Source organism: Diospyros lotus, chromosome 6 (genome assembly GCF_014633365.1).
Source record: "Diospyros lotus cultivar Yz01 chromosome 6, ASM1463336v1, whole genome shotgun sequence".
NCBI lineage: Eukaryota > Viridiplantae > Streptophyta > Magnoliopsida > Ericales > Ebenaceae > Diospyros > Diospyros lotus.
This window is the reverse complement of record NC_068343.1, coordinates 38,799,029-38,826,063: the sequence shown is the minus strand read 5'-3', so window position 1 is coordinate 38,826,063 and position 27,035 is coordinate 38,799,029. Positions and strand designations below refer to the sequence as shown.

Here is a 27,035-nt window from a genome sequence, read left to right as displayed (position 1 = left end):
TGGTCTATGGAGGGGGAAGTCATGGATTGAATGGATGTGTTTCACAGGCTACACATCTTGGGCAATCATATGTGGTAGGTATTATGCCAATCCCTTTGGCTGATCCACAGATTTCCGGGTACACACGAGGTTAACTTATAAGAACGACTTCTATGTCTGAGCGCATGGCTTGTAAGATTTATCAGTCAGACACCTTCATTGCTTTGCCAGGAGGTTTTGGTACACTTGAAGAAATCTTTTGTATAATCTCATGGGCCAAGAGCAATCTCCATACCAAACCCATTGGACTTTTAAATATTAACCATTTTTTTGATGGGTTGCTCTCTTTTCTTGATCAGGCTGTGGAACAAAAGTTCATTTCTCTTTCTGCAAGAAATATTCTCATTTCCGCATCCACCATTGAGGAGCTACTAGAGAAATTACACACTTATGTTCCACAGCACGATCCTTACGAGCCTCGGATAGATTGGTCTAAGGCAATTGGAAGCAAGCGTCAAAGGGGTCCGATTAATTTAGATTTATCCCTCTAAGGAGGGCAAGTCTATGATAAGATGGCTGAGTAAGGAGCGCTTTTCTGTACTCTTGAGACACATCTTTTTATTTTGACTTGCATGAATTTTTCTTATGTTTTGTTTAAAAAAAAAATTGTGGAATGTTATTAAACGAGTCTATGATAAGATGGCTAAGTAAGGAGTACTTTTTGTACTCTTGAGACGCATCTCTTTATTATATGACTTGCATGAATTTTTCTTATTTCGATGTGAAAAAGAAAAAAATAAAAAAATATATATATATGTAGGGTATTCTCACTTGTTTGTTGAAGATTTAGCAGTTCACAGTAAACTTACAGACTCGTGGAGTTACAGGTATTCCTAACAACCCTATTTTATTATTGCAATTCAAGTTGGGGGGGATTAAGGTATATTTATGAACTATCTAGTCCATGTTTAACTGTGAATTTGTAACTGCATGCTTGTAGTTTTATGTGAATTATTTACTTTTATCTACTCCTATTAAAAATTAAAAACAAAATTGTGTGTGCTTTAAATAATGCTATCCCTCAAGCTTTGGAGTTATAATCTGATAGCCAGTTGAATTTGCAGTATGAATCATGAATGCATTAATTTCTTATTTGAAACCGTAGATGTATGGGATTAGAATAAGTGATTTGCATGCATCGGATGTTCAATAATTAGAAATTGGTTTGTCGGTCATAAAGTTAAAGGCAATGATAATTAGTTAATTAGCACACTGCACGATCCCTCAACAGAAGTGGAGACTATTACCCGAGTGAGTGTTTGAGCCTAATAATCATTAATTCTGAGTGAAATAACACTTATTCTAAATGCGCTTTATTGTTGATCTCATATTTTCAATAGCTTCAAAACATCAATTTGCTTTGAATGTCTAGTATGATAGCTGATGAATTTGGCTAGTTTCAAACTCTGAATTAGTTGATTGAGTAACATCGTTTTGTAGAAGCATGATAGGGGATCAATTTCTTTCAATTTGGGCCTATTAACCTTTTTTTTTTTTTTTTTTTCATTAACTCCCTTGCTAGCCCATTTGAGCTATTCTTAGCATAATTCCTTTCATTACCCTCATTTAACCAAGAACCATATGAAATTTGTCCAACTTGGTATGTTTTTAGGAATCAGTCTATCTCAGTACTTTCATATTAAAAGGAAAGAAAAAAAAAAAAAAAAAAGAAGGAAGTTCTCTTAGCTTTTCAGCATGAGTGTTTCAAAATAAATGCTGAAGAAAAAAATATGTCTAATTTGATATTAGTGTCAAAAAAAAAAAAAAAAGAGAAAAAAGATCCCAACACACCCTTTGCACACTTTACCCTTTTCTTTGACAACTCGTATTAACCTCATAGCCCCATTACAGCCTGGTCTGGTCCCTCTTGATGCTATAAATCATGTGATCTCAAGATTCGAGATCGGAGTAGGGAATTCTGTTTAAATTCAGAAGTTAGTTATCTATGGCATTATTCTAGTCATGAGGCTATGTCAAATTCCCTATTCTTTCATGAAAATACGTTCTTTGTATTTGAGATGACACTGATTTGAACTTGTTTTGCATTTACTCTTAAAATGGTGCACCCCTTTATGTGTACACCAGAGGAATCATTTTTTTTTTAGGGAAAATCCATAGTAAGGTTTGAAGTCAAAACTTCGAGGGAGTAAGGTAGAATGCTGGTCATCCTAATTGCCGTTCCTAAAATTGTATGACCTTTGACCAAAATCCGATTTAGAATATTCGACTGTATGACAGATAGCTTGTTCTGTTCTATGTATTTCGGTTTCGAATTTGAAAATTTTATATTCATGCGATTATTGTGAATAAATACTAGCTAGTGTAAAGTCTAATTGCTATGGGACTAGCAATGTTTAAGTTGGGGGGTGTGATTAGTGATCAATTTTGTAAAAATTTTATTATAATTTCACCCTTATTTTGATCTTAAAATGGTTTAAATTGAATATTATCATGCATTTTGTGATTTTGTGCATGTTTAAAAATATTAATATAAAAATATAAATAAATAATAAATATAATATATATAATAATATAATAATATAAAAATATGGACGGCCCAAGCCCAAGCCCAAGCCCAACACAAGGAAGGCCCAAGCCCAAGCCCAACACAAGGAAGGCCCAAGCTCAAGCCCAACACAAGGAAGGTCCAAGCCCAAGCCCAAAACAAGGAAGGCCCAGCCCAAAACAAGGAAGGCCCAAGCCCAACACAAGGAAGGCCCAAGCCCAAAAATATGAAAAGCCCAAGTCCCACAAATTGATGACATCATCGCTTACATCATGGGTTGGAATGACATCATCGCTTACATCATGTATTAGATATTTTACTTATCTTTGTAATTTTAAATTAGTTATTTTGTTTTTCTTTAGATATTTTGTATTATTAAATTATATAATTGAGTGGTCTCTATTGCATCTTTTACCCTATAAATAGAGCACTTGGGATGCATTTGTAACCATTCAATTTTCCTATAATGAAAGTATAGTTGTGTTCTTGAGATTTCTCTCTCAAATTTTTCACTTTAGTTTCAATATAGTTTCGTTCTTAGAATTTCTCTCTTAAATCTTCAGCCTTTGTTTCCATATAGTTGTATTATGTTATTCATATTGTCTTTTCATTATATACCGCCTATATGGCCGGTTAAAAAATAGTCTTTCAATTACTGTCTTTCCATTATATACTGCCTATATGGTCGGTTAAAAAATAGTCTTTCATATTGTCTTTTCATTATATACCACCTATATGGTCGGTTAAAAAATAGTCTTTCAATTACTGTCTTTCCATTATATACCGCCTATATGGTCGGTTAAAAAATAGTCTTTCATATTGTCTTTTCATTATATACCGCCTATATGGTCGGTTAAAAAATAGTCTTTCAATTACTGTCTTTCCATTATATACTACCTATATGGTCGGTTAAAAAATAGTCTTTCATATTGTCTTTTCATTATATACCACCTATATGGTCGGTTAAAAAATAGTCTTTCAATTACTGTCTTTCCATTATATACCGCCTATATGGTCGGTTAAAAAATTGTCTTTCATATTGTCTTTTCATTATATACCTCCTATATGGTCGGTTAAAAAATAGTCTTTCAATTACTGTCTTTCCATTATATACCGCCTATATGGTCAGTTAAAAAATAGTCTTTCAATTACTATCTTTCCATTATATACCGCCTATATGGTCGGTTAAAAAATAGTCTTTTAAATACTATCTTTTAATTCCCGTCATTTAAATTCTTGCCAATTTATTTTCAAATGAAGATGAGTAGCTAAATCCAATCTTGGGTTAAGGCAAGGATAGCGTCCAACGCCAATGATTACCAAAGAAAGCTACGCTTCAATTGTGTAATATTAATCTGATTTAATTTGAGCAGTGTGCGTATAGTGTATCTTTTAGTTTGGATTGGAGCATAAGCCTAACTTAGAGTTTCCATGCCACGTATGGAGATTGCTAGACCTGGAAATGTTTTCATACCCATGCCCAAATGATTAATCTGTACCTATAAATTCTGTCTGTGGGATATAATTCAATTTATGATAATTGCTTAACTTAGAATTTCCATGCCATGTATGGAGATTGCTTAAACAAGAATTATCATAATCTTGAACTAAAATTACTGACAGATCTGAAAAACTTAATTCAGATGAATATTATTGATCTTTTCTATTAAGTTGGGAATTAATTGGTTTTTACACTGAAATTGTCTTGACCCAAGCTACTTAAATTCATTGTTAATTTAGTTTTAATCCTTTCCTTTAGATTATCTTAATCACCTCTTAAAATCAAATATTCAGTGATTTCTGTTTTCATCCAAAATAATCTCCCTGTGAACTGACTCGGACTCACCGAATTATAAATTTAAAATTGTACTACACGCACACTCGCACACTGGCGAGTATAATTGCCCTATACCTGCTTTAACAAGAGGATTAATGTTTGATAAATTTGGTTGTTGTTTTGATAAATAAATGTGCAGGGTAGCGTAGCAGTTAGCTCTTTACCATCTACACAATCACTTATTGCATCGCACCTGTAGAATGACTCGTGCCTTTGGTCCCTTACCATAACAAGCTAACATGGTTACCCCTTACCCTTCTAGCGGTCTTCTAGCCAAATTCACTCGCCCTGCTTCAATTTCATTAGGACCCTTCAAATCCCGTGATTTCTCAATACGACCTCTTACTCTGGAGGTACGAAACTTTTAGCCATCCTAAATCAGGTTCATTATCAATCCACAATAGACACCTAACTCAAACCATGCATAATGGTTCCCCTTGTCCTCCTCAGCAAGGATAACACCATGACAGCAACGAATTTCCCTCCACGGTCGTTGCATCTCAAATTTCACAGGCACCCGCCTTTATGGCCATTCATACTCGGCTTCGAGGTCCTACCATGCACAATGGTTACCTTTGACTTTCCTGACAACATCTTTTCCCTGACAGCGACGATGACACCACCATGTCACCTCAAAAGACTTGTTACTCCATGAATCTCATTGGTCAATGCAACCAGCACGACCCCACTCTTAGGCCGCCTTCCTCATATCACTTTGTTATACTTATAGCAGCTAGCTAATTCCTTGAGAGACTTTGGCTTCTCTCGGACTTCTTATAGCTTTTGCTTCAATCAGCTCACACCACTCAGTGAGCAACCACATTGGCGCTAATGCCACCATCATCGGCTAGGACAACCTCCTGCCATCCCTTGGCGCCACATCCAATCGCAACCGCGACTCTAGAGCCACCCACGCCACCGGCTGACTACTCTCACGACACCGCACGACCATGGCTAGTCATTGCTAGTCGTTGCTGCTATCACCAGATGGCACCTTCGGTCACCACTGGCTACCCCAGTCGGTCACCAATTAGCTCCACTAGTTGCTTTCTTTCACACCATTAACCTTTAGCCACAGGGTTAATTTTTCCATCAATTTCCCACACTCCAAGGCATCCCTCTAGCTGTATCACTCACAGCTATCAGGTGATCTTATCACCTAATCACCATTCCTAGGAACCAATCTCGGCTGATTAGCTTTTCCTTCAAGCTCCCGACACCTGACGGTGGCATCTCAATTCGCTCTCAACTTCCGACTAACCAACCCGATTAGCTTTAGCCAGATCGCCTGGCTCACAACCATCACAACCTTTCCCCAAGCACTACACTTGCAATCATCTACTATGACTTTGATTTAAACTCCACCCACTAGAAATCACCCCAACCACTCCTATGGAACACACACTTCCACTCGATGGTGTAGGACTCACATTCCTACTCAGGCACTTGTCATCAGGCTGGCTTTCCCCGGGTGATCCATCATATTAGAGTTGTAGCGCCTTAGGAGGTTCATCTAGTGTTGTTTCCCCATGCTAAACTTTTCTTGGGAGAACATCTCAAGTTCTACCTAAGCCACATTTTAACACTACCATCTATAACCCTCGCTACGGAGTAACACTCCTTCAAGCGGCACAATTCTGCCCTGACTAACCATCTTTTATCACCTTAGATATCTTTCTCAAAATTTGCCTGGTCTAGCCACCAGGACCCGCTGAACCTTTATGTACACGGTTAATCAACAAGACTTTACATCATAGTCCTCAAGCCTCATGCTCCCATAATTGCCATCAGGTGCTACGACCTGGCAACTGATCCTGTGTCATCGACTGGAAATCCATCCAGTGCTACATGAGGATACTTCCTCATTTTCGCATCAACACATCAGGACTAACACTAGACTGTGTAATTACGAGCCTTTATGGATTTCAAACCATGCCTTTGCCACATGTTCCGCCTGCCTAAACTCACCTCACAGGATTAGAGATCCCTTTACTTGAAACTTTTGCACGCTTGATAGAGCACATATTCTCATATTATTTAGCCCTCAAATTTAGTCTTTTTTTGCACATTAGTTGTGTCCTTTTTATTCATCTTGGTTTTATTTTATAGAAATTGGGCTTCACACTATTTTACTTTATTTTTACAGGTTTAGGGCTATGGGAGCATGATATGGGGCATGAAACGTCTTGATGGCAATGAGATATCTTGGAAATTGGAGATAGAGAAGTGAGGGCCATTTTTAGCAGATTTAACCTCCTGCACTTCCTTTAGTATTTTGGCCTAGATAAAGTTCCAGAATGAAGATGATGTCTTCAGAGATATTGTAGAGGACTTCTAGGGCTTTCTGTAAAGGTATGGTTTGTCCAAATCCGAGTTCGTTTGGGCCTTCAAACATCACTCCAAAGTCGGGACTAGGAAGTTGGGTCAAATTAGGAAAGCTGCACAGATGCTGATTCCTTAAAAGGGCCATATCTTGGGCGTCCGATATCCAAATCAAGTGATTCAAAAGCCCAAATTAATATAATCTTCCTGATCTACAATTCTTATGAAGAGGCCGAAGCCCATAACGCGCTCTAACTTATCCGAAATCGGCTGTGAAGTGGCAGTAACCTAGGGTTTCCTCCTTAAGCCCTATTTAAGCACCTTAAGTGGCCGATTTTGAGAGGATTCTTTCGGAGGGCGTGAACAGTAGCGAGCTTTCCTTATCCCCATTGTTCTTGTCAAGATGGAAGGCTAAGGTTCTGTAATCAGTTGCAATACCATCCTTGTTCCCGGTTTGAGTCTTTGGTTTTAATGGAAATCATTTTTTAGTTTTAACTTTGTTGTTCTCTTGTTTCTGTTCTCTCTTAAATCTGTGTATGTGTTGATGCCGGTTGGATGAATGCATGCATTGTCTTTGTTTGAGAATCCAAGGTTTTTGTGCTCGGTTGAGGCTTTAACTAGAAACAAGAACAACCTGTTTGAATGGTATTTCAATCAATCTCAAATCTGTACAATAAGGGGAATCAAAATTGATAAATCGAACTAAGAGGTTTCTGAAATCTGTTTATTGGTTTTCTTTCCAATCTTTGGCGGTTGTTAAAGGATTATTCTGGTTTTTGGTTTGAGAATTGAAACTAAACAAATGGTTTATTGAGAAGGCGATGAAAACCAGGGATAGAAGGTTGGTTTGCAATTGATTGCATCTTGATTTCTTGTGTTCTTGCTTGTTTAGTTTTCTGTTTTCCATCAAAACTTTCCCCCCCCCCCCCCCGTTTAACCTTGTTTTGACAGATTCGTTGAAGGTTCGTTGGGAGACGACTTAGGGTTGCACTCTTGCTGCAAATCCAAATCATCATTTATCTAATCTATCGGTGTTCGACAGCCCCGATCAACGCTTCAATAATCCCTTCTCATGGTTGGCTTCCAACTCGTAAGTCTCGCCCTCCACAGCACTTACGTAACATTCCAGAGCCATTTACGGACTCCACTAATCAACCCATCTTCATGCATTACAGCAAGATCACATTGGGTCCATCATCCCAATTTGCCTGATCAACTACGATCAATTTAACCACAACTGCGTTAGCATCCTTTAGCAAGGAGCATCGTCGCACATCTTGTTTTCACACCACAAGATATTACCCAATCGATTCACAAACCTTCTATGTAACACCCCAAATTTTCCGGGCATGTTATAACTTAGGATTTCGGGAACATAAAAATTTTTCATACCACAATCGCTGCCATACATCACACAATTCCCCAAAACCCTAATTTTCACCTTCTCAGCGTAACAAACCCAATATTAAATAGCTAAGACAGGTGTTAAAATTTTAAATGCGAAAGCTAGATCGAACCTGATATGGTTCACAATCCTAACGCTTTATTTATCATACATAAAATCGTTCAAGACGTCTACAAAATATATTACATGGATATCATCTCTAGCAAGTGATAACTGACCATCTTAAACATATCCAAAATTACATAGGTTTGCACAAAAATATGCTAATCATGCTACATGCAGTAATTTAAGCTAATTCTTCAGCTACCTCCTTTCCCTTAAAGCCGCTCGTCAAACTTGGAACGTTTGAATATTCCAGGGACATAGTCCAATTAGAAGATGAATCTTCTAGTGAGAAACTCCAAAAACAGTTTATATCGATGCATGATCAGGTATAAAATGTATGAGAAGACAAGGAGAACTACTCTGAAGTGCCTCGTGAACACGTCAGCCTCCTCTAACGAGAGCTTTCTCAATGGCACACGCATAGCGCCTTTCTGGAGGTCCCTAACCATGTCACTTTGGGCCGACTTCATAGCACTCATGCAAGAACCACATCCGTTGTTCCTTAGGCTCACGGTCTTCCCCACGAGAGCTTTCTCGATGGCGCATGCATAGGTACAACAGTATGGCCACATGAATTTTATAAGTGCAACAGTTAAAAAGACAACAACATATATTTTTAGAAAAAAAATACATTTCATATATGCAACATGATTTCACGTAAGAAAATAACAAGAGTTTACGTATAAGAACTTCACGAAACACGTCTCATGCAATAGAAGTCTCTCATAAGAGAATAAAAATAGGATTTGAAGTATAGGAGTCTCACCTTGTTGGTTTATTGGCCAGCGATTGTCGAACCGCTCCAGAATTAGAGATCTATGAATCTCTTCTCTAGTTTGCAGCAAAGTGCACCCTAGGTCATCTCTCACAAGGAGCCTCACCTTCTTCTACCAACAAAGGAGAACCAATACAAATAACAGTTTGTTTAGGGGGGGGGTTGTTTTGACAGAAAATTAATTGGCAAAACAGAAAGATAAAGATGGATGAAAAAAATCAGTAAAAGATATGCAACCGGCTGTGTATTTGTCTCCTATGTGAAATCTTCCTCGTCCAACCTATATACCTTGGCTTGCTAGATGTTTTGATGTCCGGATAACAAACTCAAAGCATCCCCAACAACCGTCCAAGGATTAAACTGATTGGAACAACAAAATGAATACAGAAATCTCTTGTAAACAAAATGCAGCCATTCACTCTCTATTCAACCTATCCGAACCTATGCAAGAACAACCGTTCAAGCACATAATATTCACTTCCTAGATGTTATACCAACCGGCTATAACATTCTGCTCTCTTAAGCATTTAACAGAAAATGAAACCATGCAAATTCACACAAACCTGCCATGAACTCCATGCATTCATAAATCTGCCCAAACTAAACCAAATAGAAATGAATAAGAAACAAACAACAAACCAGATTCTTGTAGCTCATCCGGGACTCAAATTCCACATGGATTCAAGACACACAACCGGTTACAAATGCTCTAGCCTATCATTATAGCAAGGAAAACAAAATGGAACAAAAGATGTAGAAAACAGAAAAATGCTACAACAACAAAAACGGGCAGAATCCTCTCTATTTTCTCCTCTCTTTCTATCTCATGATCTTCTGAAAATTAATGCTAAGAGGCCTTAAATACATGGCTAAGAAAGGAAAGCTAGGAAGGCTAGGGTTGGTCCTGGCCCAACAGAAAACAAGTAAGCCCAAAAACAGCATAATTTGAGTAGCCCAAGTTTGCTCCTTGAAAGTAGGCCCAAGCTCCTAGAAAGTAGGCCCAAGCTCATCCAATATTCCCTAAAGCCTGGATCCATAGAGTAGAGGTAAGATAGAAAATAGTGTAAGGACAATTTGAAGCATAATAAAATAGAAACAATGAAATATCAGCAAAAATTACTTCAAATGGCCTAATAAGAATGAAGTGAAATGCCAAAATATGGTATAAATATGCATGCTATCATTTATCTCTTGGACAGTACGATTTCACTGCAACCGGCCTAGGTTTCTGTAGAAAACATGTGTTTCGGTAAACCTAACCTCAAATATTTTTACATAGGGTTTTGGGGCATTAAATTAGGGGTATAACTGGAAAATTTTATGGAAAAATGAGGTCTCATGCGCCCTGGGAAGGTGGCTCACGTGCCTTCACGCGCAGCCACTTCCGGCACGTGTATCTCACGCGCTGCCTACCAGATTCGGACAACATTGCATCGTTTTCGTATTTCGGCCATATCTCCCTCATTTTAACTCCTATTCGACCCCCGTTTGAACCTATGCGACCCTCTCTTCCCCCTCTACGAGATTATAAAAAAAGGACTTACCTCGCTTTTTTCTAACTGATTTTGGCAAACTCCGGCGAAGTCTCGTAACTCCGACGAGCCTTGTTCTCCCTGGCTTCTCCTTCGATTTCTTCCCACCTTTTTGTCGAACTTCCTCCTCTCTCTCTAGAGAAAGCTCGTCCTCTTAGAATGCCTCAACTCTCAAACTTGCTTGGAATGATTTAAGTGTAGGATCATAACGAGGATACATTGCATGCAACGAAAGCGTTTTTTAAATAAAATCTTTCCTCGTATTGATTAGAATCTAGGAAACTTACTTTTCCTACGGATTACCGGACGGAATGAAGCGACAGGCGGAGGATGGGCGGGAGCTTCTTCTCGTTGTGGAGACGACGGCTGTCCTGCAATCCTTCGGCTCCTTCACATCAGAACTTGAAGGCTCTCTTTCGATCTTCCAAGGTATGACTCAAAACTCGTGGCCTCTCTTTCGGTGAAGAAGAGTAAAAATCGACTTAGATGAAAAACAACCAAGGAGAGAATGTATAGGGAGAACCCTAGGGTTAAAACCCTAGTGGGCCCAACCCTAGTGGGCCAAGTCCATTTAATTAATTTTCTAATTGGGTTAGCCCAATTAATTAATTAAAAACTAATGAACTATTATTTTATTCTAGCCCAATTAATTATGGACCATTCTGAATAAAATAATTCTCTCTCAATGTAATTCACCCAACAAGCCAAATGTATTAAATAATACATGAGTTATATCGAGCTACCCCGGGGACCAAAAGACAAATTATTCACGGCTACTAAAATGACCAAAATATCCTTGCTACCTAGTAGCTATATTTTTATCATTCTAAGTGTTCCAACTATCACCATATGGTAACACTGACCCCACGAATAATTTTGCATATGCCATGTCTTTGACCTACTAGTGTAATGATGAAAATACCCCTCTGCGTAGCACCCATCATTTAGAAAGGAATAATGTACTAACACCTCTCTAAATGATTTCTACCATCCTTAGATCACTAGTCCAATAATCCGTGACTACTCGAATGTACTTGCTTATCACTGGGAGCTACCCAGAAGCACACACTCTTAAGTCACGTTCCCAGGGCCCTGGATTATTTGATTATTCTTGGACAATCACAAGCGGGTGAATCACAGAAACTATCTTGTATTAGTCTGTCTTAGCTAATTAGAAACCATACTCCCAACTCAAAAGGTTATTGATCTTTGATAGACCTCACCTACAGTGAATCTAAGAATATAGCTCTAGGTTCACTACACCACCAACTAATACTCAAGTATTAGAGTACTCGTCCACGTAGTAGCAGTGATAGACTAGCTCCATGATAATTAGTACTTTGTCATTAGCTTCTATCACAGGTCCACTCTACGCATTCCAAATGCGCTTGTACAATTAGAGTAAACGGACTATTTACTGGCTAAGGCAAGCCATCCTCCATTAGGATCTATTGCACAATGATCTTATCATGATAGAATGCCCAGTTCTATCAAAAGATCAAGAGTAATATTTTCTTGCTTTTTAAGTACCCATGATTCATGCCTAACTGTGAAGAACGACCCATCACATGAATCACTTACTTAATAGCATGGACACTTTTCCAACAATTAAATGCAAACAATATATGTGCCATAAACTGACTAAAAGAGACATCATTACCATAAATTAAACAAAACGTGTCTTTAGGGCATACAGTTCCAACATTAAGAACAATCCATGGTGCCTTTTTATAGATTTCTTCAACCAATCACATTATGCCACTTGTCACAATCTAAGCCATGGACTCCAAAGACTCAAAGATATATTTGAATGGCTTTTGAAATCCAAAACTAGAATGGATTTAACTTTTGAAATCCAAGCTAATTCCCTAACTTCTTCCAAATGACATTTTGACCCTTATTTCAAGTCCTCAACTTTAATATTTTACCACATAAGCTCTTAATTTTATCCTTATTTCGTTTGGATAATTCTCTAATTACAATTACACCCTCAAACATCAAATTTATCGAGATACTTAAAATCTCAAAATTAATAACTCAAAATTACTCGATATGTATGATTTCTGGGAAGCCCTTACCATCATTCGGTCTTTTTAGGCTACAACTTAACTTAACCAAAAATCATCTCTTATTTAATTTCTTTCAGCACCATAAGTCTCGCCTCGAGATGCTCGCCAAAAATATACCTTTGTCCTTAGGTATCTAAGCTCCAAGGCACTCCCTACAGTCGATTCGGTGACTTACTGCCCTCTCAAACCCATTTTTTTGGTATTTTAAACTCACTTAAAATACATGGCAACCTTACGAAAATATGGGGTATTACAATCTACCCCCCTTAAAAGAATTTCTTCCTCGAAATTGGCTCATACATGCAATCTCCAAAGATCAAAATAAGCCATTTCACAGCCCGAACATATCTCATAGTCCACAAAATTCCAAATTTTCATTCTAACTTTTTTGGTGGTGAGCAAACAAGAAAGGACAACAACCATACCTCAACAATCGAGAGCTAGCACCCATACATCTAGCATTCCCTCCGTCGGCCCGACGTGGGATCGCTCCTCCCCAAAGGAATCTAGCGCCCCTGCTGGAAGAGGCTTCCTCACCTCCAGCTATCCCGACATTCCTAGCCTGGGTATGGACTGCCATAAACCACATAAGAAGCAACAACAGTGTTATTCCACCATAAACCACATAAGAAGCAATCCCGATGTTGCTGTGGTAACATGAACTCAACCAACGGCAAGTGCTCCTCCCAAAATTTAGGCACGCACATCCTACCCCGAAACTTGAGAATGCTATCTCGCATCTCAAAAATCATAACCCTTAGGCTGGCCACACTCATATATCCATAGATGTATCTATCGGTCACCCCTACTAGTCTCTAGTATCTCGATCTCCAGATCCAGCCAAACTGTCAGGCTAGCTATCAAGACGGATGAACCCTTCGGCACTACACTCACCGACATCAGGCTAAAAGCCTCAATCAGCAGCCACCCTTGGGCCATCAACCCGGCCACCACATTGGCACGCCTCTGTGATACAAAAGGTGTAGTCGAAGTCGTCAGGAACTCCATCCACAGTAGCTGCCTCGTGTTCAGCTCTCTCTGCGAGAATACATACCTCAGACTTTTGTGGTCCATGAGTGTAACACCCGGTGTAACCGGTGTTAAGAGAATAGGAAAGGAAGTGAGTAAACTTTCAAAAATGCCCTTGAGAAGGAGATGGATCCTTGAGATTGAGAATGCCCGTGAGAAGGGTATTTTGGTAATTTGGATAGCAAAGTCCAATAAAGGGTATTTTGATAAATTAAAAAAAAATAATTCCTATGTGGGATTAGGTGTGTAAGTGAATAAAAATCCCAATTTGGTATTTATGTGGAGATATATGGAGATATATGGGATTAATAAATTCACCAAGAATATTTGGGAATTTTAGAATTTAATTCCATAAAGGAATTTAATTATGGAATATAGGGAAATGGTGGATATTAAATTATTTGAAGAGAATAATTATATTTTTCCCTAAATTGGTGAATTAATGTTGTAATGCCACATGGAGAGATGAGATTAAACTTGGAAGCCAAGATTAGTGTCTTGTTGTGACACTTGGCAAAATCTTATGGAATGAGATTTAATTAAATTTGGAGAACAAGGATTTATTTAATTAAGAGAATTTGGTGACACATGGCATGATCTTATGAATCAAGAGTGATATTTAAATAAATGCAAAAAAGAAAAAGAAATTAGTCTCTCAAGCATTAATGAGAGCCATGATGGAGGGAATTAAAAGAAAATCCATATTAAAAAGAAAATAGTCAAGCATTTATGTGGGAAAATGGTGGATTTAATTAAATGTTAAAGTAAATGGATTATGTCTTTCAAGAGCCTTTAAATTTAAATCAAAAAGAAATTATTTTAGTCACCATTAATTGCTTGAAAAGTTATGGATTTAAATTAAATGGAAAATTGGGAAATTAGTCAATCTTGAAAATAGTCATTATTTAATTATTTAGAAAATGGGAGAATTATGGAAATTAGGGATTGATCCAAGGGAAGAGATTTAGTCTCCAAAGAAAAGATCAATGGATGAGATTTAAGAAGACAAAGTCTCTTGGATTTGTGTTTTCTTTGAGTCTAGACAAGTGTTCTCCTAAAATCAATGGCTGGGATTTAAATTGGGAGAAGCACAAGGATTGTGCTAGTGTTTAAAGGTGGAGATTAAGTCTCTTGAATTAAGAAGAAATCTATGGCTAGGATGAAATCTTGAGATTTGGCATGGATTGAGAAGAAAGTTCTATAAATAGGGAATGGGGAAATTGATTCAAGGTTTTCCCCACATATGAAGTGAAAGAAGCAAGAAGGCAAGCAAGACTAAGAGAAGGAAGAGAAAGGCTAGCAAGGTAAACCTAGTTCCCTCTCTTGAAACAGTTTGAATGCATATGTATAAGGGCTAAAAATTCCTTTATTATTTTTCTTTAAGGGTGATTAAAGTCTAAGAGAGATTCTTAGCTTGTGGAAGTGTTGAAGCTTCAAAGTCTAAGAGAGATTCTTGGCTTGTGGAAGTATTAAAGCTCCAAAGAAAACACGGTAAGGGATAGCCCCAAGTGGTGGGGTTTGCTTGGATTTGTACATGGTTTGTATGAGTTGCATGTGATGGTTCTTTGCATGTTTTGTGCCCTAGTGGACCTATGGCCATAAGGAGGACTTGTGATGGGAGTGAGGGGTTGGTTGGTGCCTTAACCTAAGTGGTTATGAGGGCATGGAGAACTACCCTTAATGTGCATTGCATTTGCATTACATGTTATGTTTCTCATACTTCATTTACATTTGCATAGCACCCTTACTGAGCATTGGCTCATAAGGTCCTTTGACCTCTATGTAGGTGGAGAATCATCAAAGGGAAAGGGAGTTTTGCAAGGTTAAGTGTTGGAAGCAAGGAAGAAAGCAAGAGTAGTAGTGTTTATGTATTTTGTGCTTAAATGTTGTATTTATTTTGTTAATGTGTAATGAAGGCTAAATGTGGGTGAAAGGGGGCAAACTTGAATGTTTTGGAAGCCCCTTGGTATGACAAGTATTCTGGAAATGTGGGATTTAAATTAAAAAAAATATATATTTTTTTAAAAAAGAAGTTGTGGTAGTGTGCTGGCCAGGGGGGCGCACCTGGGTGCGCCTGGGCGCGGCCGGGTGCGAGCGCGGCCCGCGCTGGGGGGGGCGCAGCTGGCTGCCGCACAGCCCCCCCTTGCTGTTGTGGGTTTTTTTTTTCCTTTATTTTTTTATTTTAATTTAATTTCTGTTTATTTAAATATATGATATTATTTTGGAAATTATGAAATAATTTATATTTAAATAAATAAATAAATGAGTATTTACCCTCTAAATTAATTATTAAATTAATATAAATTTGAGGCAATTGTGGGAAAATTTTCTATATTTTGGAAAATTAAATAATGGAGTATTTTCCTTAAATTTTGAAATTGGATGAGGATGCCATGAGGTTTGTATTTCAAAAATTAATTTCCTAATGGTTGGAAAATTATGGAATTTTTGAAATAATTAAAGGGGAAAATCAATGGAGATTTATGAGGAAAATTTATTTAAATTTTTCCAAAGAAATATTAATCCAAATATTTTCCAAAGGAATTGGAAGTGAGATAAAGGGGTTAATGGTTGGGGCAAAGAAAAGAAAAATTATTTTTTTATAATTAAGGCGTTATGCCATAATTTATTTGAAACTAAAGAGTTATAGCTTATTTTCTTTCGATCCTGGGAGGTCACCCTTAGCCCTTCATTAAAGAGCTTGAGAAGGGGTGACGATTGCGAGGTTTCGGGTTTTAATAGGTCGTTTTGATAATTCCCAGACCCTCGAGCGGAACGAAGAGAGGGTAAAGCCTAGTTCCCACCTAGGTCGTTTCCCGTTGAAACGTAGCCGTCTCTTTATCTTTGCCCTAGCGTGTGAATGATAAGTTGGCTATTCGTGAGTAACACCCGTAGGTGGGAGCGGGGCGTTACAGTTTGGTATCAGAGCGATGGTTAGCGAATCAAGTGGAGGATGCTTGGAGAAATGTGTAACGACCCGTTAGAGGGCCTAGTATTATTTAGAATTAGTTAATTAATTATTGAAGTAATTAATTAAGAGGATTTGCCATTTAATTATTTAATATGGCAGTTTAGAGATTTAATTGAGAAAATAGCATTTAATTATATTTAATTATTGTGAAAATTAAATGCAAGGACGTGTTGGTCATATTACGGATTGGATGTTAATATTCAATTAGTAAATAGAATTATTTTGATTAAGGGATTAATTAATCCCAGCCGTGAGGAGGATTCAGATTGAAAGACTCCTAGTTATATTAGGAGAGAGAGATGGCATTAGGGTTTCTCTTAAGCATATGTATATATATAATAGTCATTAGCCATGTTGTCTTCGCCGTGTGAAGAACAACAGAGGGAAGAAGAAGCTTCAACAGCGAATTAAAGGCTTTGCGTTGGAGGCTTCTGTTAGATCATTGGATCGATCAGAGAGTTTGAAAGGCAAGTTCTTCTCCGTGTAAACCTTTCTTACAGGATCGTATTTAGCATTCGATCATCAGTTTCAGCAACTCTTTGTTTAAGTTTCAGATTTATGTTACAGTCAGTGTATATATATATATATATATAGGCACGAGCAGTGAGTTCAAGTCTTGCATAGGAGGCTCTCGTGAGATCATTAAGTCGATCAAGAAGATCATAAGGCAAGTATCCTTCCCCTGTAATCCTTTCTTACAGGTCTTGATTGAGTTGATATCATATTTCAGAATTTATATCAGTTCCAGTGCATGTATATATTCAAATATGTGCGTTACAGTGAGTTATATCAGATCAGTGCATGTTTATATATGTATTTACATGCTTACAGTGAGTATCAATCAGTTCAGGCATGTTTCTTGCAACGTTTTTCATTAGCTATGATCAGTAAATCATCCCTCAAGTTGTTTATATATCAATTGGGATTGTTCTCCCAAGATTTCTTTTGGAATGGTGTAGTGAAGATAAGTTTTGAATGAAAGATTTGCTCTCTGTTATCGTAAGCTGTATACCTGATAAGAATCCAGTCATTCGAATAAGCCTTGAGTCATTCGAATGAGTTTCAAAGCATCCGAATAAGTTTCAGTGTTATCGTAGGCTTTTCCCCTATAATATTCCAGTCATTCGAATGAGTTTTTGGGTCATTCGAATGAGTCATGTGATTATCATGTCATTCGTATGTATTTTTGAGGTTTTTGACTGTCATTCGAATGAGCCTTGTTGTCATTCGAATGAGCCCTTGAAGATGTGAGTAAGTTGTTGCTTTGTATAGCTTAGCATTCGAATGAGCCTTCTTGTCATTCGAATGACTTTCAAATTGATTCGAATAAGGTTACTGTTGCATTCGAATGAGTCAAGTTTTTCCAGTTCAAAAGTTGAAAATTTTCAAAATTCATTCGAATGAATTTGAGAGTCATTCGAATGAGTCCCAGATCAGATCCGAATAGCCTTGAAATATCATCAGTCATTCGAATGAGCCTTCTGTCATTCGAATGAGTCTCTGTCATTCGAATGAGTTTTTCTGCCATTCGAATGAGCTTGCTGAAATCCATTTTTTTCATTCGAATGAGCTGTTTTTCATTCAAATTTCCTCCTTAGACTTTCTCAATCATCCAAATAGTATCAAATGGCATCCAAATAGCTTCCAATAAATTCTTGATTCAAGTATTAAATTTAATATAAATATTCAATTATTCAAATATTGAATTTTTATGCCAAGATAAGACTAAATCCAATATGCCATGCCTATACTTAGAAATTTCAGAATATTTGAATCTCAACATTTCTAGTAAAAATCATATACCATGTTTAGCAGTTCATTATGACATGGTCAACATTATTTTGTGAGATTATGTGCATACACATTGTATGAGCATTGAGCATGACTTATGTGGAGCACTACATATCGTGTGCTAGCATTTATATGAGCATTGCATTATGCGCGCCAGGCGGCTTGTCCGCGGGGATCCCACTAGTATCAGTACAATTATATCTCAGTTATGAGTTGCTCGCCTGATGTCGACCAGGGAGCTAGGGGCATATTGCCCAAAGTATGTGCTTACAGTTTTTATGTTTGCAGGACTCAGATCAGTCAGGTATGTGTTACAGTTATGTGGGCCTATGGGCCAAAGTTGCATACCTGCATTTAGTTTACAGCTTATGTGCATTACATCTTATAAATGCCATCCAGTGATTATTATATCTCTCAGTACAAGTTCAGTAAGTATTTTTATCAGTATCGATATTCTTCGATTCAGTTTCAGTTATTCTTTCTAGTTTATTACTTGCTGAGCTTTGTAGCTCACCTTGTACTCTTCACCATTCCAGGTCCTAGTGGGGGAGTACCAGACGTGGGGCCTAGCAGCAGTGTCCAGTAGTGTGTGTACGTGGAGCCGCTCAAGACCAAAGATGTCTGGGAGTTATTAGTTATTAGTTATTAGTTATTAGTTATTAGTTATTAGTTGTTAGTTAGTGTTTGATCAGTTTAGATTCATTTTAATTTCGAGTTTAGGGAATTTCCCTTAGATGCAATTATGATTTCAGTTTTTGTTGACTCAGAGTCTTATTACAGTTAATCGATATATATACAGTATTGGTATCAGAATTCAGTTATCAGTTAGTTTATTTTATTTTCCCCGTAGCACCTCTTCTCGGGCAGTTCTAGGAGAGAGGGTGTTACAAAATGTGGTTGAAAGTCGATCAGAGGGCCTTGGAAGTGGAACCACGGGTGACCCGAGGACCCTAGGAGTTGGGTCGGGGCATTGAAGCTGGTGGCTATGCGAATGGAGTGCTCGGATATTCCTATCGTAGGGATAGAAAATTATCGTGGGGCGAGATGATATCCCGTAAGAGATATACGGATCGAGCAAAGAAGAGTCAAATGCCCAAGTGTGGGTATTGGAATCGAGAACCCGAATGTGAAAAATTTGGGAGTAAGTGAAGCATTTTAAGGATGAGATTTCCTTGAGATTGAGGTGCTGAGGCTCGTGTGGGGACACGAAGCCGAAGCATGACTAGTCCGGGAGGGGATTAGTGAAGCGTCCCTATGTCAAGGATTTGCCGAGCATGTTCCAGGGAATAGAGTTGTCCTTTGGAAGTAGTGCAGCAAAATGTGTGCGCTTGAGATAAAATGAGCTAAAGTGGGTGTTAGTTGGAGGCTCAAAGAAATGATTCGACATCAGGCGATGGGATCGTGTTGTTAAAATAATCTCGGAGGGGATGTGTCTAGGGTAGGAGTGGACCCTAGTTGGCTTCTTGATGAGACGAGGTCTATCATTGGTGATATGCCCGGGAGGGCGAAATGGATCTGTGATCGAATGCGGGCCCCAATAGAAGACAAATCCAAGTCAAAGGCCAAGGAAGACCCGCTCGGCCGTGCCGGGTGGGAGCCCACTCGGCACAACCGAGTGGATGAAACCACTCGGCACAACCGAGTGGCTGAGACCACTCGATTGCCGAGTGGTTTTCCCAACCACTCGGCCCAACCGAGTGGAGAGGGTCACTTGGTCGTACCGAGTGATCCCTCCCCAAACTCGGCTTCACCGAGTTGTGGTCACTCGGCATGACCGAGTGACCCTTTAAGATAGCCGATCCAGCCGAATTCCCTCTCTTCGCGCCAGACGATGAGCATTGCGATATTCCGGTATGGGCCGCGAGATTTCTGCCCAGAAAACCGCGACGCCTCTCTCTCTCCTTCATTATAAATATGAAACCCACCTTCATCACAAGGTACGCAATTTGGAGTTATTGAAGCACACTTTTCTCATTTTCTCTCGAGATCTGACTCAAGCATCGGAGGGTTTGCGCGGGGACCCCCACCCGCGTCCTAACGGTGCTCTCGTTTTGTAGGCCACTCGTCACTAAGGTCACTCGTCACCCTCAGGTCACTCGGTCGCCAAGGCCACTCGTCACCCTCAGATCACTCGGTCGCCAAGGCCACTCGTCATCCTCAGGTCACTCGGTCGCCAAGGCCACTCGTCACCCTCAGATCACTCGGTCGCCAAGGCCACTCGTCATCCTCAGGTCACTCGGTCGCCAAGGCCACTCGTCATCCCCAGGTCATTCGATCACCAAGGCCACTCGTCACCCTCAGGTCACTTGGTCACCAAGGCCACTCGGTCATAGGTCAACTGATCATTTTGGGTCACCTGATCATTTTAGGTCACCTGATCATTTTTGGCCACCAGATCATCAGTCCTATCAGACTATCAGATCTGGATCTTTATCAGATCCAATTGCTTGTCCAGATTTTCATCAGCAAAGATACGACTCCCAAGACTCTTGCGTCTCTCCTCAATTAAAAATAGATTGTTGTATTTTGGCAACAACAATTAGCGCCGTCTGTGGGAAATGCAAGACAAAAAAGTTCACTTAAGAATTGTAATGCCCCGCTCCCACTTACGGGTGTTACTCGTGAACAATTACCTGAACTGTTCATCTGCCCGGTGTGAGATGAAGGGCGGACTATGTTTCAAAAAGAAACGCCCTAGTTGGGAACTAGGCTTCGTCTGGCCCTTCGCTTACCCAGGATCCATAAACACCCTAGGACCTCGTGAGTTTCTTATGAATAAAGAAATAACCCGCTACACCGCTCAAGGGCTTCAAGATGCTTCTTAACACCGGGCTAGACTAAGGGAAAACTCGTACTCAGAAAAATCCTCCAAATTTTCCGCTATTTCATCGCTCGGGGACTCCTTCGGGGATTTTATAATTTTTCTATAGCCCAAAATCTCCCAAAATTGGGCCCTATTATTTCCCCTTTTGTTCCCCTAATTTTTTGAATTTTTCCCTTTTTTTTTTCTTTTTTTTTTCCGCGCGCGGGCCCCACGGCCGGCTGGGCCCCCCCTGGGCCCGACCGCGCGCTGCCTAGGGCGGCCGCGCGCCTGCGCGACCGTGCGCGCGCGCCTGCGCGGCCGCGCGCCCACCCGCGTGCGCCTGTGCCGCCGCACGCCCGCCCCCAGCTGCTGCCCGACCTGCTGCTCCCAAAAAAATTTCCAGCACCCATTTTTTTGAAAATTCCACTTTCCAACACCCCAAAAATACCCAAATTCTCCAGAAATTAAAATAAAAAAAATACCTTACTTTTCTTCAAATTTACCTTTATTTCTCCATAAATAAGGCTTAACAATATTTTTGATGCTTCCACAACATACAACAACCATTCACTAAATTGCAACAAGCTTACACAACCCCTTGATGCTTAAATCCCCCTTTATTAAGAATATAGCTTACACTATATTTGCTACATCATACATCCAAAAATAAAGGTAATTTACAACATGCTTAGGCTTCCAAAACCCAAGCTAAATTACATGAGTTCCTTAGGGTCTTCATTTCATCAAGCATGCTTACCCTTCCAAGATTCCTTCCTTCTTGCACGTGAGATACCTACATGGTGAGGATAAAACCTCATGAGCTATTAAGCTCAATAAGGGTGCAATAACAATAGTATGAACATGAAAATAAATGTGATGCCAATGCATGTATGCAACATGGTTAGGGCTTCCACATCCTCACAACCACCTTGGTTTGAGGCTTTAATCTACCCTACCCCACTCAACCTCATGGCCATAGGTCCTAGCTCAAACAACATGCCAATGCACACATAAAAATCATGCATCATACTTACAACTTGCAAGCCACCATCCCATGGGGCTATCCCTTACCTTTTTCCATTCTTTGAAGTTTCCACATGCTTTAACTTCAAGGCCTTCATTGCTTTCAACCTTTGCTCTTTCTCAAGAAACCCCTTAAAAAAAAAAAAACATAAGGTAGCTAAGCCACCATACAAGAAAGATAAATGATTTCTCTTTATTACTATAAGGTAGAGACCTTACCTTTGCATTCTTCATTTCCTTCTTCCTTTCTTCTCCATTCTTTCCTTTCTTCCTCTAAGCATTTGGCCAAAAAGCTTAGCCTTCTTCTTTACCTCCCTTTATATAGCCAAAATTCCCCTTTAATTCACTTATTTTATATCCATGGCAAGAATAAATCATAGCCCTAGGATTTCACTTAAGTTGGAAGAATACATCCTAGCCTTCCATAACAAGCACAATCCATGTGCTCTTGTCTTCTTTAATCTCCACCATTAGATTTCTTTTACTTTTGAAGACTAGATCTCAACCATTAAAATCCCTTTACATGTGGCAATCCATGCCACTTCTCTTGAATCATCTCAACCATTAGATTTTTAAGACTAAATCTCCACCCTTGGATCAAGTCTTCCTTTCCATAAATAGATTTTCTTTTCTATTTATTTAATTTGAGAAATTTTCATGCCATCAACCTTGAAAGACATAATTCAAGGCTTTTCCCATTTATTAAATCCCCATATTTCAAGGCTTGATCCCAACCATTGGATCATGTCTCCAAATCCCATAAAATATCCCATTTCTCATTTATTTAATTGGGACTAATTTCACCACATTAAATATGAAAGACAATTTAGAGAGACATAATGCTTTTCTTTCCCATTTATTTTAGTCTCCCATTTTCCCCCATTAATGCTTGACTATTTTCTTTTTCTTTTGCATTTTCCTTTTTATGCAACATAATTATGTCTCCCATTAATTGCAAGAATGACCATATTCCAATTTCTTTTGCAATTAATTTGATCTTCATTTATCTTGGACACCACTTTGCCAAGTGTCACTCTATGCCACCAACCTTGGCTTCCAAGACTAAATCTAAGCCATCCATGTGGCACCCCCATATAAATATACCAATTAATTATTTCCACTCCCATAATTAATTTCCTCCTTTTCTCATAATTAATTCCTTTATGGAATTTCTCTCCAAAATTACCAAAACACCCTTTGTGAATTTTCAATCCCATTTATTTCCACATAATGTAAAATGGGAACTAATTCACTTCCATATTCAATTCCACCTTGGAATTATCTCCAATGTACCAAATTACCCTTTATTGGACTTCGCTATCCAAATTACCAAAATGTCCCTCTCATAGGGCACCCTCAATCTCAAGGATTCAACACCTTCTCAAGGGCATTTTTGGAATTTTTCTCACTTTCTTTCCTATTCTTTTAACACCTGTAACACTGGGTGTTACAAGAATGGCAAACACTCGGGGGCACCGACGAACTCTCTCTCAAGGCGCAGAGACACGCCTGCCACCACGAAACTCTCAACAACAAGGAGCGCCTCCCACCATTCACAATTCTTAGCAACATCCTCCCACTCATAACGCTCAAACACAAGGAGGTGATCGCTCCCTTTCTCCAAACCGACAGACGGGAAGTCAACCAATCCCACCTCCACCTAACATCGGCTCAGGATCACTCCCTGCTGATCAAGCTGGAACCTCACGACAGCCACCACGTACGGTCCCATGGGAAGAGTATGAAGCATTGAGACAACAACATGTTGAAGGCATGCAAGCACTACGAGACTTGGCTGGGATACTCCGAAGTATGATGCCTGGAGGGACATTGCCGGATACTCTAAAAAAGTTTATGCTACCTCTTGAACCTCAGCCCGAGGCGGGAGCTGATTCCTATCAAGAGGCTACTCCTGATTCACAATCTCGATCTACGCCTCCACGGGAGGGTAAGCCCAGATCACCACCATCAAGAAAGATCCCTCATTCCGTGCCTCGAAAAAATGAAAACCCAAGAATGGAAAACAGGACCAGAAGCCCTCAACGGCGGAGGTATCATGAAACAGTGGCCAGTACACCAACAAGACATGACAACCAGACAACAGCAAGTATGCGTGATGACATGAAAAGAGTAGTAGAAGAGGTGCTTGAGAAGAAAAAATTAATCCCCGCAACAGAAGAACACCAGTGTAGAAAATGTCCTTTTACTGCAAATATATTGGAAAGACCTCTGCCCCGAAAATTCAAGATGCCTCAAATCACACTCTATTCAGGAAAAGACGACCCATACGATCATGTTTAGAATTACTAGTCACTAATGATATTGCACGGATGGACGACGACGTAATGTGTCGAGCATTTTCCTTAACACTATCAGGACATTCTCGAACATGGTTTAACAGCCTTCCAGAAGCCTCTATTTCATCATTTGGGCAGCTTAGAATAGAATTTACCAAGGCTTTCGTGATTAATAGTAGAAGAAAAAAGGATGCCACATATTTGCTCAGCATATGACAAGGGAATAAGGAATCCTTACGTCAATTTGTGGACAGATTTCGTAATGCTACTCTTGAAGTTCCAGACTTGCCGGCTCAAGTGGCGGTATCCGCTATGCTTCAAGGGACATGCCTCGCCTCTCTTCAAGAATCACTTTCTTTAGACCCTCCAATATCCCTGGCCAATTTATTTGTCAGAGCAAACCGATATATCCTTCACATTGAGATTATGAGGAACGTGGCGGGGAAAGAAGACAAAGAAAGGAAGAGAAAGGAACGTGAAGGGGAAGAAGAGCTTATTCGACGATAGGAAAGGAATAGAAGACCAGATGTACCAAAACCTCATTTTAATCATTATACTCGACTCTTACAACCCCGATCAACTATATTAGCTGCAATAGAGGGAGAATGACTTCTTAAACTACCCCACAGAGTTGACCGCCCCATGGGAAAAAATTAAGGAGAGTATTGCAGATACCATCGAACCAGAGGGCACTCCACTGACCAGTGTAGAGAATTGAAGAATCAGATTGAGATGCTCATTCGTGAGGGACATTTGCAAAGATATATTGAGACGCGAAGAAGAAGAAAACAGGGGACCCCAGCAAATGGGAGATAGGCGTGAAGGGCATGAAAGGCCAAATTCGAGACAACAAGAGAGAAGAGGAGATCATCGACAAGATACTCACGTAGACAATGAGCCGACTCAATAGGCCATTCACGTCATCTCAGGAGGGGAAACCCTAGGCGAGGACACATCAGCCTCCCGAAAAGCATACGCCCGTCAAACCTACCAAGTTAACTCAGTAATGGAGATAAGAGATGATGAAGAACCAATCACCTTCGCCCCAACCGATCGGGGTGATATAATACTCCCACATGATGATCCCATGGTTATTTCAGCAGTCGTAGCCAAGCACCCCATTAGTAGAATTCTGGTAGATAATGGAAGTTCTGTCAACTTGATCTATTGGAACTGTTTTGAACAAATGCATTTATCTCACGACCGGCTGAAGAAAGTATCCTCACCTCTATATAGCTTCACTGGAGAAGCAATTCCAGTTGCAGGATCAATTCAGCTGTCTATCACGTTAGGTGTGGACCCCCAGCTCGTAACTCAACAAGCGAATTTCATGGTGGTTAAAACCTCATCGGCAGCATATAATATGATCTTGGGACGCCCGTTACTCAATGATCTAAGGGCCGTGGTATCCTCGTGCTATTTATTGATGAAATTCCCCACATCCGCCAGAGTAGGACAAGTTCGAGGAGATCAAAAGAAAGCCCGAACTTGCTATGTGTCATCCACAAAAGGGAAAAGAACTGAAGAAACCTTATCCATAGCCGAGAAAGCCATACATAAGTCCTTGGAGGAAGGAGCCGCACGTAAACCTCAACCTGTTGAAGAATTGGAAATAGTATATCTCAGTGAATCAGATTCAGAGAAAGTAGCGTATGTGGGATCCCAGCTTCCAGAGCATACGAAAGAGGAAATTGCAAGATGCTTGAGAGAAAATTCAGACGTATTTGCTTGGAAACCAAAAGACATGCCAGGAATCAGTCCAGAAGTAATATGTCACCACCTGAATGTGGACCCCCAATTCAAGCCGGTCCGACAAAAGAAGCGAAACATTGCCCCTGATAGATTACACGCATTAGAAGAAGAAGTTGACAAATTGCTAAAAGCAGGTTTCATCCGAGAGGTATTATGCCCAGACTGGTTGGCCAATGTCGTTATGGTCCCAAAACCTAATGGAAAATGGCGTGTCTGTGTGGATTTCACCAATCTCAATAAGGCATGCCCCAAAGACTCATACCCACTACCACGGATCGACCGTCTTGTGGACGAAACGTCTGGATACCAGTTCCTGAGCTTTCTGGATGCTTTCTCAGGGTACCACCAAATAATGATGTACCCCCCGGACCAGGAGAAGATGTCATTCATCACTGAAAAGGGGACATATTGCAACCAAGTCATGCCTTTTGGACTCAAGAACGCCGGAGCCACTTATCAACGCATGGTGAACAAAGTCTTTAAAAAACTGCTGGGCGACACAATGGAAGCATATGTTGACGACATGATTGTGAAAATTCGAAAGGACGAATCCCATGTAGAAAAACTAGCGCAAGTGTTGGGAGTCTTTAGACAATACAAGATGCGGTTGAATCCAACAAAGTGTGCCTTTGGCGTACAGTCTGGAAAATTCTTGGGATACATGATCACGCAAAGAGGAATCGAAGCAAACCCTAAGAAAATATAGGCAATATTGGACATGGAACCACCAGCATCAACTAAGGAAGTCCAGCGATTGACGGGGCAAATGGCAGCTCTTG

General features: G+C 39.7%; 1 protein-coding gene across 1 annotated transcript in view; it reads left to right on the top strand.

Annotated features, from left to right (window-relative positions):
• Positions 1 to 26,652, top strand: part of LOC127804512 (uncharacterized) — a 34,039-nt gene extending 7,387 nt beyond the window's left edge. Inside the window, exons 6-8 of the mRNA XM_052341384.1 lie at positions 23,808 to 24,155; positions 26,139 to 26,421; positions 26,595 to 26,652. Of these exons, the coding sequence (XP_052197344.1) occupies positions 23,808 to 24,155; positions 26,139 to 26,421; positions 26,595 to 26,652 (689 nt within the window). The remainder of the gene's footprint in view (positions 1 to 23,807; positions 24,156 to 26,138; positions 26,422 to 26,594) is intronic.
• The last annotated feature ends 383 nt before the right edge of the window (positions 26,653 to 27,035 follow it).